General features: G+C 35.3%; 1 protein-coding gene across 1 annotated transcript in view; it reads left to right on the forward strand.

Moving 5' to 3' along the window:
- The first annotated feature begins 953 nt into the window (after positions 1-953).
- The window catches only part of LOC111055736 (protein amalgam), a 418,452-nt gene continuing 401,141 nt past the window's right edge, over positions 954-18,264 (forward strand). Inside the window, exon 1 of the mRNA XM_039422760.1 lies at positions 954-1,340. Within this exon, the coding sequence (XP_039278694.1) occupies positions 1,262-1,340 (79 nt within the window). The 5' untranslated portion in view covers positions 954-1,261. The remainder of the gene's footprint in view (positions 1,341-18,264) is intronic.

An 18,264-nucleotide genomic window follows, 5' to 3' on the forward strand; every position in this document is an offset into this window, starting at 1 on the left:
AAATCATAAAAATTATTTTCGAATGATTTCTTCAATTCCATCAAACATTTATATTTAATTACAACTCTTCAACTTAATCTTTTCAACTCTCCAACTCGCAGACTTTTAATACAACAGGAGAATATCGGGGATTGAATTCTCATAACACATCAAGCGTCCAGAGTGAACGCTGGTAAAAGAAAGGGCAGGTGATAACGTGTCCTATCGATATTATAAATAAAAACCATTAATAATTTGAATTACTTAAAGAAAAAAATATACTGTCAACAAACCCAGTGGCAGAAAGAGGAGGTCATACTGCAGGCTGGTTGTTAGCGTATGAAGATTTCTCATCCACAAACCTGAAACTGGGATGAGAAAGTTTTTATTTTTATTCATCTTTCACGATGACTGATGGAAATTCAAATCTGTAGATTATCTGTTTTTCACTTAGTATTATTCTATAATCTGCTTTCGATTTTTACCACAAAGAAAATGATGTTCATGAACATCATGATGTCTTTTTTGTTCATGAAAATCATGATGTTCATGAACATCATTTTCATTGTGTTTCAGATAGATTGCGAGTCAAACAGTGATTTTCTTTTATTTAGTCAGCTATTGAGTGTGTTCAAGTATTCATTCCTATTTGTCCCTGCATAGCGATTATAGTACTCAATCCAAATCCAACGCCACGATCGATTCTGCTTTATATTTTTCTGTAGACATCAAGCCATACTATACTAACTGCGCGAAGCATAAGTTTATTCTATTCACGAACCTGTTAGTTACACCAATTGACTTATTCAATTTTAATATGCTTAACAAAACGGTAAAATCGATTTGAGTCAATATTGTTGTAAGAAAGCTTATTGCGCTCTATGATTGGTTGAAGAGACCGCCGGTAGTTGCGCGCGCATCTGTTTTGGACTTGGAACAAGTTGTGGCTTGCAGCAGCCGGCCGGCTCAGTCTTGCCGGAACCGCGGTGCCGTGAATATCGTTCCCTCCGTCAACAGCATCGTTCCAACAACGCGTGTCTCCCAAACAACATCAGAAAAAGTTGTCAGGGCTTTGTCAGAACAGAGAGAGAAAATATGTCTCTTGAAGAAACAATGTTGGCTGCATAACCAGTGGACTCGGCTTCCTCTTACCTGCTCCGATAAAGGAGCACAAAAACAATACCCGTGAAGGTTTTTGTTGGAAAAACAAACAGGGAACTTTTCCACCAAGTCGACGGTAGCTCAGTACTCGGAGAAGTTGTGTGTAAACATCAGTGAGAAAATGTTGTGTTTGTTTGTTTCCATTCTGCTCATCATCGGGGTGCAGAGACCTACTTCGGTTCATGGAGTTCCCGCCAGAGGTGAGTTGACCAATACGATTTCTCCGTTGATGTGCCTGATGTCATTCGCCAGCTTGTAGATCCTATACGATCATAGAGTTCTTCCTGACGGAACATTAGTGGAAAATCACGGTATTGATTTTCCAAACTCAATTGAAAAACATAGTTGAAGCGGCATGAGATTTGTTGTGAAAAGAAATATTTAAAACCCGTTATAACTTCATAACATTCATTATTTTTTAAAATGAAAACTCTCTTTGGCCAATACATTCAATAATCACTCAAGTAGGCTAATTAGCCTACTAAATATTGTTGCTAGGTGGCTCCGTTATCATTCATTAAAATTTTGTTATTCATAAATAATTCAATTAACGTGATATCTATCTATCTATGAATCCTGTACATAAAAGAACGCTAACCGCGCGTAAATTAACCTGGTAATTCGGTCTCAGTGGCTTAAGTACCTATTGCGAAATTATCCAATTTTTAGTTTACGAGATCATGTTTAGTTCAAGTAGAAAACTAATCAATGATACTCTATTTGTGCCACCATCGACCTACACTGAAAGCTACATGTCTATATCGACCTGACCCCCTGTCCGTATCATAAGGCCCGTACTTGAAACTTTAAATTTGCTTACATAACATCTACTGTTAACACTACTCCAATAAGAGCAAAACATGAAGAATGAATGAAAATGACGAAATTTGGTAAATGAAGTTCATTTTTAATTAGTAATAAGGTTTCAATGACCTTGAAATGAAAAATATCTTTTCTCATTCATTTTTCTGAGAAGTTTGAGAAATTTCTACGTTAATGACGATAATGAAAATAATTATAATTCAATGTCTCACAAGAAACCAAAAACGTGATCTTCACTATAGTACAAAGTAGAAATTAATGTTTTAAAATGTGAAATTTTGAATTGAAACTTACAAGCAGAACCGAGTAAAGAATATTTCTTTTGACAGATCCAAGATTGAAATAACTTTGGTGATCACTTTCGTCTGATCTATCTTTATTCGTTATAATACATAACAAAGTTTCGTAACAATCTCTATTCGAACGAGTTCTTTGAATAAAAATCTCAAAATGACGGGAAACAGACGAATTTCGAAAACAATTAATTCGATTCGCCAAACCTCAATCATAAAGTAAAGATACCGTTGAATTATTATTTGTTATAATCTAAATACTCAGATATTTGTATGAATCGTCTCTGCTTCAATGCAATAACGTATCAGCAACTAATAAGAATCAAAAGTAGAGTTGTGAATGAATTTGTAATTGTTATATTGATTTTAAAATCTGAACGATTTTTACGGATAAGATTAAATTTTCCAGTCGTACTCAACGTCAAAAGTGAAGAGGATTTTTTGGATTATGATTTGTGAATTAATTCTCTAGAACCTTTGCTATTTCGATTTCTTTTGAAAGAAGTCCTCTCTCATTCAAATCCACTTGTGAAATATGGAGGTATTTTCCTGAATTTGAGACTACGAGCTTTGTTCAATATGTGCTGGAAAACTCACAGGACCCCTACAGAGTGGGAAACTTCAAATGTGGTGTCGAGTCACAAGAAAAATGATACAGCTAACTTATCGTGGAATTAGCCTCTTGAGCACTGCTTACAAGTGATATGCTGATATCCTGAATAGACGCCTGAGAATTATTGCAGAAACACTGATAGGAGAAGAGAAAATGGGGTTTCGCCGAGGACAATCATGCATGGATGCTGTAGTGCTGATTATGGAGAAAAATCGTTACACAAATTGTAAAACTCACATGGCGTTTATTGTAAAACTCACATGGCGTTTATTGATTGGCAGAAAGCATTTGACAACGTTTCAAGAGCCAAATTGTGGGACAATGCTCGGAAAATGATATCCCAAACATCTTGTTGCTGCAATTGTTGTGCATATACCAATACATAATATCGTTATCACGTCCGGCAAAAATAGAAAAACAGAAAAAATTAAAATAAATAAAGGTGTAAGACAAAGGTGCACAATGTCCCAGACTCTGTTCAACATATACACTGATCAGATTCTAGACATTTGGAATTGATATGTTGACTCAGGGATAAAGCTTTGCAATAATGTCTTTATGAATTCTCTACTATATGCAGACGACACTGTGATCATTTTCAACGCGGAATAATATAAACTACAATTCATGCTATTTTCAAGCTAAACGAAGTTGGGTAGGAATTCGGCATGAGAATCTCACCTCAAAAACCCAAGATAATATCATTCAGAGGAAAGTGGCTAGTCAAATCGAAGATCGAGTTAAACAACCAAGCATTAGATCAAATGAGAGACTTCAGCTACTTGGGATGCCGCATTTCATTCGATAAGGATGAAGATGTTGGTGAAAAAGTAGCATAATTCACCATGGCACTATACGACGAGCTACAGGAAGGTGAACGAGACAAGATACCCAGCTGAAGTTTTGCAGAACAATATCAATAGCGTTAATAGCATACGGTAGCGAGGCCTGGGTTTTAAACAGAGAAACTGAATCTCGTATACAAGCTGTTGAAATGAGATTTTCACGTGCGGTCAAAGGTTGTAGTAGACTGTATAAGATAAGAAATGTCAACATAAGAGCTGAATTTAATGTAGAACCGTTATTGGATATTCTGAAGAAATATCGGGAAAATTGGTCTACTCATTCATTCAGAATGCCATCCAATAGGCTCCCAATATTAGCATGGGAGTACAAACTCGAAGGAAAGCAAGGCATAGGAAGACCAAGAACGAAATGGATGCCGGTACAGGCCTATAGAGCCTAATCCTTGTAAGAAGATGATGATAATTTGTGAATTTATCTGCTACCAATTCTGAAATGACTCGAATTGTTAACGTTAGGCACTTATAATATATAACAAGTAATGATAGTAGAAACTTTGATTTGAAAATTTGTTTCATTATAGTGACTTGATTTGCATGATATGCAGGCTTTGTTCCTTGTGGTTTATTTTTCCACTTCCAAATTACTTCTCTGCAAGGCTCAAGTACCTACTATGATATTCTTATTACAATAGCAATAAATGGCATATGGTAGTAAGAGCTCGGACACATTCAGTTAGATTTCAGAATGAAAATCAGTGACTATTCAGTGAAAAACCGTCTGGCGTTTCAATCAAGTGACAGAAAAGTGAGAAAAATAAGCCGAAAAATGAGAAATGACAAAAAATCTGGTTATGAGCGATTTAAGTATGGGAATATGAAGTTTTCTAGATACTGCAGCATATTATTTTGTATTTGTAAATAAGGGTCACTTTTAAGCGATAGCTAAATTTCTGAGAGCAATTGATGTATGAACCTCCTCTAATACTCTGTGATGAAACATCTCAATAGAGATATATGATAGCTCATATCAGCCAGTACAATATGATAGCTCTATCTAGCCAGATGGTGTCTCCATTGCATTCAAATACTATAAATGCCAAAATGATTGCATATGAGTAAGAGAAATTCGCCAGATGCTTTCATTCGTCAAGTTGCTCCACATGGCACCAATCTGAATGTGCGAATTTTGTTGATGCGACGAGTAAGTTTGGTTGTGGAGGTCGATTTGAGGAAGCCGCGGAATATTATTAATTCAGCTAACGCCACCGCGCGACACGTTGAATTTATCGACGCCCGCCGCATCAGCCGAACATCACAGACTCACAGACACACTCTCCAAAGCCCAAACACTGACGCCCAAGTGAAGCGTAATGTGACACGGGAACCGTGTTGACTTAGTGTAATCGTTTACTCGCTTTCTTTCTCTGTTGCTTATTGCGTTCTGCAGGCCTCAAGAGACGCACGATTCGCTTTAAACCAATACCATTCGCCAAAGTTTTGAAAACCAGCACCGCCTCCTCTTCTTCCTAAACCCTCCTGAAATCACAGCCTGCACATCTCATACTTTTAAAGTCAATACGGATTTCTTCGTCAAATATTTGAATTCAAATCACACATACGGTCTCGCCTTGCCTGAACTCACTCCCTCATTCCTCCCTTCATATGTGAGTCTGCAAACTATTTGATGTGGTTCACAACAAGAATTGACTTCACGAAACTGATAGATTTATCTTTTCTTCTTATGTAGTTATTACTTCCCGATATAACTTTGTGAATTCTATTTTGAGGAATTATTATATAATACATTTTTGTATGGAACTGGATATTGTAGCATGTAGATTGATCAGAGATTCAATTGAGATTTAGATTTAATTAAGTAATATGTTTACTCAATGTTGAATGATAAGTTGAGGTATTCAATGTATCAATAAATTCATTGACCAAATTGACATAAGTTCAATGCTTTTAATGAGCTCACAAAGTGCCATCATTAAACTGGAACACTGTTAACTCCTCAGATAGCAAAGGAGATTATCAGAGAGGTGTAGATAAATTACATACCGTTCTCAGTAATAATTGAAAGTAATCATGTAATAATCATTAACATAAGTTTACATAAATATTAGACAATATTTATAGTTATCCAATAGAAAAAAATCATGGTAGAAGAATGATCTTTAGTGGAAGAATGATCTTCTTTAGCTTCTGAAGAGCTCACCTATCCAACCTATCCATGATGCAGTCACAGTTTCTCAATTTATCTGAACGCTACGATATAACCGTCGATCCTGTCATCTCGATTTTCGATATCCGTCGGTCACGGGTCATACATACAATCATAATACATACAGCAATTGCAATGTTGATATGATGATCGATGAACGTGAAATACAGTTATCTGATTGAAGATAATTATTATACGTTAAGACTGTAGCTTCTACTGACGTTTCAAAAATATCTCTCTAAAAATGATTGTACCATACTGTAGATCTATAAGTGGCATTAGCAATAAATGGATGAAATCGTGAAATGAAAATGCCTAGACGTTTTTTTTCTCTAAGGCTACTTTTAATATAAATCTCAATACCCTTTTAAATTATTTTGCCATTACATGAAATGGCATTAGTGTCCGAAACATGTTGTGACAAAATCATTTAAAAGGGTGCTGAGATTTATATTCTTTCATATGTCTAGATATATTTAGAAACCTCCCCACCACTTACAAGTCTCTGGATTTGCCCTTGCTTCGTCAACAGAATCAGAAATGATTGTCAAAATGTTACCCAGATTCATCAATTATTCAGAAAGTGTCAGTGGCAAAATATTAATCATCATATAACATTTCATTTGTGGACAAATTGATATTCCAAGTGTCATACTTAGAGTGAGGTTACAGAAGAGTTCAGGAAATAAGAGGTGAATAGGAATCAAATTAGAAATAGAAATGGAGATCTCACGATTGATCGCGTGATGTTGCCAGCTGTCGGCTGTCCGCCTTTACTATTTCACATTTCACCTCTTCTTATCTACCCTGGTTGGTGGCGCACAAAGGAGATTATCAGAGAGGTGTAGATAAATTACATACCGTTCTCAGTAATAATTGAAAGTAATCATGTAATAATCATTAACATAAGTTTACATAAATATTAGACAATATTTATAGTTATCCAATAGAAAAAAATCATGGTAGAAGAATGATCTTTAGTGGAAGAATGATCTTCTTTAGCTTCTGAAGAGCTCACCTATCCAACCTATCCATGATGCAGTCACAGTTTCTCAATTAATCTGAACGCTACGATATAACCGTCGATCCTGTCATCTCGATTTTCGATATCCGTCGGTCACGGGTCATACATACAATCATAATACATACAGAAATTGCAATGTTGATATGATGATCGATGAACGTGAAATACAGTTATCTGATTGAAGATAATTATTATACGTTAAGACTGTAGCTTCTACTGACGTTTCAAAAATATCTCTCTAAAAATGATTGTACCATACTGTAGATCTATAAGTGGCATTAGCAATAAATGGATGAAATCGTGAAATGAAAATGCCTAGACGTTTTTTTTCTCTAAGGCTACTTTTAATATAAATCTCAATACCCTTTTAAATTATTTTGCCATTACATGAAATGGCATTAGTGTCCGAAACATGTTGTGACAAAATCATTTAAAAGGGTGCTGAGATTTATATTCTTTCATATGTCTAGATATATTTAGAAACCTCCCCACCACTTACAAGTCTCTGGATTTGCCCTTGCTTCGTCAACAGAATCAGAAATGATTGTCAAAATGTTACCCAGATTCATCAATTATTCAGAAAGTGTCAGTGGCAAAATATTAATCATCATATAACATTTCATTTGTGGACAAATTGATATTCCAAGTGTCATACTTAGAGTGAGGTTACAGAAGAGTTCAGGAAATAAGAGGTGAATAGGAATCAAATTAGAAATAGAAATGGAGATCTCACGATTGATCGCGTGATGTTGCCAGCTGTCGGCTGTCCGCCTTTACTATTTCACATTTCACCTCTTCTTATCTACCCTGGTTGGTGGCGCACTTTCTCACTTCGTCCATTTACTATTTATCTTGAGGACTTCCTTCCACTCTGCTTTTTACGTCGCCTCGAACGGCGAACAGGAAAGAGAGGGAAAGGCTGGAATAAATCCCGACCTGTGATGGTTAAGGGTTTTTGGGTGTGCAAGAGGGATGGTGATAGTGCGGTGGGTGGTGAAGGGTGGAGGGTTCCGAGGTGGTGAGGGGTGGTGGGTTCCGGGGCTGTGACCTGACAATATTGTCATGCACGCACGCGTCGCCTCCAACGTTGTCTTCCGGAAGGTCATGTTTTATAAGCCTTGCTTCTCAGTTCCTAGAATTTTATTTCCTCACCTGACTTTTAGAGGCATTATCCTTCAGACACCATCCTCAATATCAGTATTTGTGTGCGATTCGTCCCGGTTATGAAATATATTATACATAGTATATTCCATTATGTATTTACTTTGTACTTACATGTTAACTGTGAGATTATATGATGTCACTTATCCTACTATATATTATTATTATTGAATCTGAAAGTGATATACCAAAATTGGCTGCTTAGCTTAGAGATGATAGACCTACGCTATTGCTGATGGTGTCTGTGAACCGAATTATCGGTATGAGCTATGAGTGATTATCTAGATTCAACTGTAATTTATTTAATTGATTTCATGTGTTGGAAATAAAAAATTTGAAAGATTCAATCATCTTTCCATGATTCAAGCTCTATTATTCATGAAAATTTCATTTATACTACTGTGTTTCAATGATCGGGATCTCAAATCGGTGCTCACTTTTTCATTTTTATAAGATGTAGCTGCTACTATATAATCATAATCAGCTAGCCTTAATGTGGACCATTGACATTAAGTCTGCTTACTTGCTTAAGTAAGCTCTCTATCTCTCAAGCTCACTATGAGCTCTCAAGTCTCATCAATTCCATTTCATTCAGGTACACAGTTTTCAAGAATGAGGAACTTGACAGTGCACGAAGACTATCAAAAACAACAATCCAGTTTGGGAGCTTAAGGAACAGACTTCCTTGGCTAAAACAGCAAGAACAATAATTTGAATGTAAAATCCAGGATGATGCGCAGAACATTAACACTCTGGAAAATCGGCAATTTTCAGTATGATTCTATTTGTATCTTTACGGTATATTTTTTGTTCTCTGCGGACAAGTTCAGTTAAGAATTTGAATAAAAATCGATAATAATGCAAAAAATGTTCATCACTGATGTAATCTTTGGAAATTGAAAAAAGCTCCAACATTTTTAAGGAAGCTAATCTAAGGCTTAAACCTAAGGAATATTTTCAATATTGAAGGTTAATAGTTTAGATAACTCAAATCCTTCGGTTTTTCTAAACCTTATATTCAAAGATGATTTTAAATTGCAAATTTAAAGGTGAATATGTTTTCTAAGGGGTTTATATTCAAAAAAATTGAATTTTTTCAACGCATTTGCGTTGGAAAAACGTATTGGGATATTCACTGATTTAATCATTTTCAGACGAAAGTAATGGGTAACAACGATTTCAGAATATTTTCCAATCTCTTCTCTTTGATCTGAGCTAAACCTGTTTAACAAATCCCAACACTTCTGCCTGAGTCATTCACAAAAAAAAATATTAATTGAAAACGCAAAAAGTGTCGATTTCAGGAATTGTTGTCGAACTGCTCATATCACAACCGGAAAACTTGGCCGAATGAATTGTTCGCAGAAAATATTGTGAACAATGATTTTTTTTTGTTGAGATATTTCATTGAACGGTCTGCTATGAGAAAATAATAATGATTTTTTGTAAGGGTTTGAGAAGCGTTCGAATCTGCTTTTTCCCATCCTTTTTCCTATTTTCCTACTCTGTTAAAATTACATAGTTGATAGTAATCAACATAATCATTTTCACAACAAGAACCTCTCGGTGAATTTGGAGATACTTATTGTTGAACTCAGTAAAACTGTGTTCTGGTCTAGGGTTTTTGGTGCTTGCATGAAAAGTAGAAATAGTATGAATCACAGGAAAAAACTATTGTAGAAACAATATCGGTCATGTTTTTTGAAGAAATTCGAGTGTTCTTTTGCTAACTGTTTTGCAGAATCCAGAGTTGAAAAAAAAGAAATAACAACTCCGCAGGCTATATACCAGGCTTCACGAACATTCTTTTCTCGATCGCTTTCCCTGTCCAAGATAATAATTGGGACGAAATGTAGAGTGAAGAGAAAAAGCTTCAAAGCACGTACAAGTTTCGTTTTCCCTCTCTTCACCTGCGCATTTTAAAGGCTCGTCTACCTTAAAATAACTGAATTTCACTTTACATGATTTTTGGAAAGAATGTTCTATCACACCTCCAACAAGGAGAAACTCTGAAATACAAGTTTATTCCGAAACTGATTACCACCTGGAGTCCTGACAAGAATATTATTTTCATGAAGAGAATTGATCAATTGCGGCGGAAATGCAGAAACTAGGGCGATACATCAAGGTTTTATTGTTTTGAACAGTATTATCTTGCAATTGGAAACTCTTGAGTATTCTTATTGCTCTTACGGTTTCCAAGCATTCGTGCTCCGCATTTTATCCCTTCTTTCTTCTGAGAATCTAACATATTTTGTGAATCCTTATTTGTATTCCATAAAATTCATGTTTCACTTTACAGAGACCAAAAGTTAGAGATGATTGTATCTGAAAATGTAAGGCGAAAATATAGGAGGATTGAATTCAGCAGAGAAGAATCATGTATGCATTAAGAAAATTACTTCTTAGTATATTTTATGGAAACCCATTTTTATCGGAGAAAGATTTATTATCGAACATGAGAAAGCACAAAAAGTTGTTGATGTTACTCCTCTGATTAATCATCTCTCTCTATCATTTGTCATTGCATTGAACTTGAGTTACAAATTATAATTATTTTATAGACTTCTCTAAAAGACCATAGATGGTAGTTATCATAACTGTCATCTTTGATCTTTTAGAGAAGTCTATAGAAAGTTATATCTAGAGTATCACTAAGATAACATCATTCAGATTCGATGATGAAATGAACACGAGAAGCTACTAACAGAACATGATAAAGAGAATGAAAAATTCAAGTTTTCATTGTTCAGAATTTTCGATAAATTCAGTTGTCAAGTAGTATTCTCACGTCTCATTTTCATTACATTCTTCTTGTTGTTGGCTTCATCATCTGTTTCTGTGCTATTTGGTTGGTGGGGAGGGGCGAAGAAAAGCTAGCCGTATAGTTTGAGCTTTTCGCAGCCATTTACAGTCAGAAGTACTATTTTATGCATGAGTATGGGTGAAGGTGGGAGAGATGAGGTGGAAAACAAGGAGGAGTTGGGATAAGTTAAGGAATCCAAATTATATGCATCCTCCGAGCGCAGCAATAATTTCGAAGCAGCATGCTCATGATAGTAGCTTTGCTGTTGAACCCTTTTGGTACAATTCTGGGTTATTTTGTTCTCTCTCATTTATCTTTATTCTACTCTTTCTCACTCTCTCTTATTTGTTTCCTTTACCTCCTTTTCTAGTCTGTTGCTGTAATATTTGCTTGATAGGACTTTGCTGGGAAAGCCATGCTTGTTTTCTAGTCTCGGCTATTTGTTTACGCGTGGCAAGAATTGAATTTACAGGTTCACATGGAGATTTACCGCTTGGCAATAACATTCGTTCGAATTCCGAGCAGGAAGGCCATTGCATAGTTTCGACCGCTGAATAACTGCCTTTATCCGTTCCGCTGATCGTTTACCTTTGAGATTTTTCGTTGGTTCTTTTACTTATTTCCTTTAGACTACAAAATAGCCTCACATTTTTCTATCATCATCATTATCATGATAATTATGTGTATTGAGCTCATATGTTATTTGAAAACTCAACAATTTTTTTGTTATTTTCAGAGAGACATTTTGAAACCCATCTACCTTTTGAACGATGTTGACTCTATGTAATTGTGACGGGCATTCCAAGCAAATAATTTTTCCAGCGAAAATTGGATTTGAACTCGGAAATTCATCAATCTTATTTCATCAATTTACTTTGTTAAAGCTGTAGGGTGTTTAACCAAAAATGGAGGAGAACTGAAGCTCATTTTTCTTCCAACAACGAATCGTTTGTAATGAAATATTGCTCACCCAACTCCAATATTATAGCTTACCCAAAACAGTGACAACAATATTGTTCGATGAAAATGCTTACGTTCACAAAGGGACAACATCGATTGTCATCGTAGAATGGGAATGGGTAGCAACTGATAAAAAGCCTCAAATCAAACCTCCATGATAGCACCTGTATGCTAGCAACATGACAGACTGTGAAACCGTCATATCAATCATAAACTTCGAATGCCTCAATTTCGATAGCCAGAGCTACTATTGGAGGAAAGTGCTTTTCATCCGGAACATTTTCGTGGAATTGTTTTATGAAAACAGGAAATAAGCACACAAAGCACACCAACCGTTTTCAGAGTGAATGGAAACCAACCACTCTATTTCAAAATAGACTGTGTTGAATTTGCACTTGAGTCGATTTGATAATAAATTATTATACTTGGTTGAAGAACTGTTTGAAATTATCTTACTCCTAGTAAACTGCTGAATTATTGCATAAGGCCAGGCGCATTTTAATGCGCGACGTGACGCAACGCGAACGAGTGCCAGGACTTCCCTGCTAGACGAAAATTATGGTAATTGAACGAGCGTTAGCGAATTCCTACTTTTAATTCAAGGCTAAAGTCGTGGTCCGTCTTGTGTATGTTTAATGATAACTTCTGGAGGATTTGATCAATCAGCTTCAAGTTTTGAACACATATTCTTCGACCCTTTTCACAGATCAAGTTCGTCGAAAAATTTGGGTTAGCTGCTTCTCTATTAGTTTTGGTTGCCGCTCAGGATTTATCTAAAACTAACCCTGACTACTCTAAAATGATTGTTTTACTTCAGTGGAAATTGTCTGCATTGTGTAAATAACTCGTGCAACGAACAGCAGGAGCATGCGATTTGTCGAAAATCTGTTGAAGACTGTGGTGTATAAGACACCACAGATGTAAGACAGTCTTGATCAATCAGATGATAAGATTCTACTTGGGACAAGGCTCGTTATCGAGTTGTTGTTTGGCGTCGTCATCACGTGATTTATTTGGACTTGGTGACGTGGGTCGTGGGTCGGTGCTGCTGCTTGTTTGGTTAGAGCGAGATAAGACATGAGGCGATTCATCACGGTCGGCCCAATTAACGACGTCCGACGTGGTGGACGCTCCTCGACACCCCCCTCCACACCCACAAACCTCCTGCGTCTCAGCTCAGCGGGCAAGACGCTGACAGATTGTCCAGTCGCGTGTCCGCATTCTCTCATTCATCCTTGATGCTCCCACCTTAACACACAGCAATGTTGTGTATATATATATATATATATATATATATATATATATATATATATATATATATATATATTATATATATATATATATTATATATATATATATATAGTATATATATATATATAGTATATATAATAGTATATATATATATATATATTCTTCATTTTCACTACATGTTAGAAAGTTTAACTTGGAAGCAGTTGTCAGTTGGGTTCCCACTCGCACTGCATTCGAATGCCTTTATGGGTACCGTAGTTTCCTTTCAGATGTTTGAAAGGTTAAAACTTAAAATGTTGTTATATACATACATAAACCAACTTTATCGGTACCATAGTTTCCTTTTTGGTGTTGAAAGCTTGTTATATACATACAAAACCAAGCTTAAAGTAGGGTGCTCCCCACTAAGAGAACTGAGTCAATTTATTACAGGATGTAATGATGGATCTCATCTTTAGTTGAATAAAATATACTCCTCATTAGGCAGAGTTAAGACTCCAAATAAACCCCTCTAATACTCAAGCTTAGCTCTAAAATTATAAATATTGCTTTACATAAATGAATTTGAAACAAAATTTATTTGAATTCTGAAAAACTTGTCTACATTATTTTTTATGAATAAATAGTAATTCACATAACAATAATAAATAGTAGTTCTGTGAACAGTAGACCTCGCGCAGTTGAAAACTACAACCTCCATCAGAGTGAATTATGTCCTGACCTGACGTGTCGACAAGATATCGGTGTGTAAACAACTAATGGCTGTTTCAAATGTTGTATCGAAAATAATTATTAATATTAATTATAATTATTATCATTAGAATGCTAATAATTTGTTGTAAACAACTATGCTACTACAGTATCATCAAAAGCTTACCGAGTTGAAAGCAGAGAAAAGTCGGGAATGTTGTATCGACAATAATTATTAATATTAATTATAATTATTATCATTAGAATGCTAATAATTTGTTGTAAACAACTAGGCTACTACAGTATCATCGAGAGCTTACCGAGTTGAAAGCAGAGAAAAGTCGGGAGAAAATACTATGTTACTAAGTTATCAATTGCATGCGTCATTGCATGCAATTTATAATCCACTCGACAGCTGATTTATGATGAATAAAATAATGTATATTATGTATAATTCTATAGTCTTATTTTTACTTAATATTGGCGTATATTAAGGAGGTTTTTTCCTTCTATATTATCCTTGAAATGCAAAATTTTCAAAAACCTTGTATATACGCAACGCGCAATTTAAAAAGGAACATACCTGTCAAAAATTTCATGAAAATCTATTACCGCGTTACGCCGTAAATGCGGAACACATCTATATAAAAGCGAAATGGTACTCACTCACTCGCAGAACTAAAAATCTACCGGACCAAAAACGTTCAAATTTGTTAGGTTCAGTTGGCCCTTTAGAGGCGCACTAAGAACAGATATTGGAAAATTTCCAATGCTACGCCCAAAATCTGCGTTTTTCCAGCGTTTTTTTAGCGTTTTCTCAGTTTATCGAGAACAAATGAACAGAAAATGTTCAAATTCAGTATAGAAGATCAGCTAGGGTGTAATAATGTTGTGTTAGAAGGAATTTGCAATAACTTCAAAGATACGCCCAAAATCTGCGTTTTTCCAGCGTTTTTTTTGCGCTTTCTCAGCTTTATCAAGAACAAATGAATAGAAAACGTTAAAATTTACTACAGAGGTTCAGCTGGGGTGTAATGATGTGATAGAAGGAATTTGAAATAACGCCAAAGATACGCCCAAAATTATCGGTTTTTTGCGTTTTCTCAGTTTTTCCATCAGGTAATAGACAGAAAATGATCAAATTTGGTACAGCGGCTTAACTAGGGTTTAAAAATTTTGTGATGCGATGACTTTAATATTTCATCAAAGATACGCCCAAAATCTGCGTTTTTCCAGCTTTTTTTGCTTTTTCTCAGATTTATCAAGAACAAATGAACAGAAAATGTTCAAATTTAGTACAAAAGCTCAGCTAGGGTTTAATAATGTTGTGTCAGAAGGAATTTGGAATAACGCTAATAATAATCTGCGTTTTTCCAGCGTTTTTTTTCGCTTTCGCAGCTTTATCGAGAACAAATGAACAGAAAACGTTAAAATTTACTACAGAAGCTCAGCTGGGGTGTAATAATGTTGTGATAGTAGGAATTTGAAATAACGCCAAAGATACTTCCCAAAAATTATCGTTTTTTTGCGTATTCTCAGTTCTCCCATCAAGCAATAGACATAGAAAATGTTCAAATTTGTTACAGAGATAGCTAGGGTCAAAAATGTTGTGATGAGGTGACTTTAATATTTCATCAAAGATACGCCCAAAATCAGCGTTTTTCTTAGCTTTTCTGCATTTTCTCACTATTTTGACTTTCTGATGGAGTGAAGCATGCTCAAATGAAAAATGCGGGCGAGCGAAGCGAGCCGCTGATCTCGTTGTTGGACGACCCAGTCGGGGGTCCAGGGGGCGGAGCCCCCTTGCTAGATGGATATGGCGAGCGAAGCGAGCCTGACAGCTAGTAAACATATAAACATACAGATAAATGCAAAAATAACATGATATTTTCCCTGCATCATGAGAATCAACAACTTGATTAGATACAGAGTTCATTTACATGAGAAGTGCCGGTTGCACAGAAGCCAGTTAAATTTTAATCGTGATTGATTCCACGAGTACTAATCAGAGAAGCCGTCTTTTCAAAAGAGCCTTCTCTGATTGGTTCTCGTGAAATTAATCACGGTAAAAATTCAACCGACTTTTGTGCAACCGGGCCCAAGAGATATAATAGTAATAATGTATTCCATGAATTAATACTTTGCTCTGATGTTAACAACGAATTTCCAAACTATGTATCTGTTCAGTTGTTCGTTCTGTGTTATTCTAGAAATTGAGTTGGAATATCTTGTGATGCAGACAAGAAGCCTATTAGAAGTTGCTCGGGCAATTCCACGTGTAATGAGAGTGGGCTATTGGACATGGAGTGACCTGCAAGTAGCAATTTGGGGTCTCTCTGCTGCTGCTGCTCCTCACTTCTCCGTTTACTTTTGTTGTTGATGTTTGCTGCCTCTCAGAGTCAAAACAATTCGTCTGCTAGAAACAGTATTGGGATGAGCTGAGGGCTGTGCAATTCAACCGAGGCAAGTATTCTTACCATGAAAGCTATTCTTACCATGGAACTCACTGTTATCCAAGTCTTTTGATTTCCCACTTCTGATGAGAATAAACATTAGTTTGAAATCTCGAATTTATGAAATGGGAATGTGATTTATTAAATTTCTACCCAAAATAAAGTATCATGGATGTAACAGAATGTTACATGATTCAAATTTTTCTGAAAATGTGTTTCATGCAGTATCTATTCTCTCCTTATTTTGGACCTTTGCCCTAACAAGGATTCAATACGATGTCCCTTTGGACTATCTTGTGATTGGAATATAAAATAAAATATTGAGAAAAATGATGATTATCAGAGATTTGCTGGATTAACTATTATCAGTTTATTCACTTTATTCTTCCAGAAAATATTTTTACTATCTCCGAAGAGAATGTTAGAGTGAGGAATGTTATGAGTAAGGGACGTTAAGCGAGTTTAGGATATATAAGTTTTATGGCTAAGAAACCATTAATTGATTAATATCTCTGATGAGTGAATTGATCACTCATTCACTCTGCAAACAACCATGTGTGTAGTCAATCTCTTATATGAAGGAATCGCTTCATTGGTTGTAACATATTTAATTTGGATTGATAAATAAAAATCCCTAGTTGAAATATTTATAGGTCTAAGTGAAGTAATTGGCTAATATCGCCAAAGAGATAACGTAAAGATTAGATAATATCAGACGTCCTGGCTAAACTGTACAACAGCCTAAGAGGAATGGAAATAAATTTTGCTAATATATAATATTATATAAAATATTGAAAATTGAGGTTAGGCATAAACATTTATTGATCGGCGACCTAACCATACTGAGCCTAACCATATTGATCGACCGAGCCATACAACGTAGAATCTGACCAAACACCTTGGCAGAAATTTATTGTGGCAAAACAGTATGCAATTTGAGGAACCAAAAGTCTCACGTGGCTAATTATTGTAATGTATGAAACAACTAATAACCTATAAAAAATTACTTAGCATGTAAAGAGCATATTTAAAAACACAACAAAAATAATTAAATGTATTAAGGAAGTAGGAGGTTACTGGGCGCATGAATACTGTAATAATTTGCATGCACCAATCAAATAGCGGCAATTGACAGGCGGCAATAGTGAGCCGATTCAAAAATATTTGTATATATTTCTACAAATAATAAGAATTTGTAAAAAAATGTTGTATAGTCTATGTTTTGGATATGGCCCGAAGGCGAAGTAATTATTAAATATATAAGTTAATAATTTAATATTTTAGTACGGTCTATTTGAGCCTTGGATGGCGGAGGAATAGAATATTCAAATTTCATGCAAATTTAGAAATCAGAAATGAGAATTGTAAAATTGAGAAACGAGAACCACAATCGCCTGCCAACTACCACCATGAGAGGTCACCAAAAATTATAAAGCGTAATACCTTGTAATAATTCAAAGTTAAATTGAATTACTAAATTTCTTATAAGACTTTGTGATGCTCTTATAAAGCAAAAGTCATTTTTAAATAATTTTGTAACCCCTTGGAAGAGACGACTCCGGCTACAATAATCCAGGACCACCAGGAGTTGGATCGACATCAGCAGCTCATAAGAAAATTCCGGCACGTGAGTGAAAAATATTGAAATAGTGATAGGGCGCCCTCAGTGCTTCGAAATTACATAAGAATCAAAGCTAGCTCGTCGAAAGGGTTTCTTATAAATTAAGAATTTGGTAAAAATACTTGCGCAAGTAAATGTAGTATAAAAGGTAATTTATTAGAAAGTAACGAATCAATTCATATATTGGAAGATCTATCAATCAAAGAGGTATAAAATCTAGGCTGTTAATACAACATTCATATGATCATTAATTTCTGCAATATAATTTGCGATGGTTTATTGTAGCTCTGATTCACTAGATGAATTGCTCTATTTATTCCTTCAGGTGCCGAATCTCGCACCCTGAGATAAAATATATATTTATTACAAAGAAATCTATTAGATACTATAGAATTTAATA

Source organism: Nilaparvata lugens, chromosome 3 (genome assembly GCF_014356525.2).
Source record: "Nilaparvata lugens isolate BPH chromosome 3, ASM1435652v1, whole genome shotgun sequence".
Classification (NCBI taxonomy): domain Eukaryota; kingdom Metazoa; phylum Arthropoda; class Insecta; order Hemiptera; family Delphacidae; genus Nilaparvata; species Nilaparvata lugens.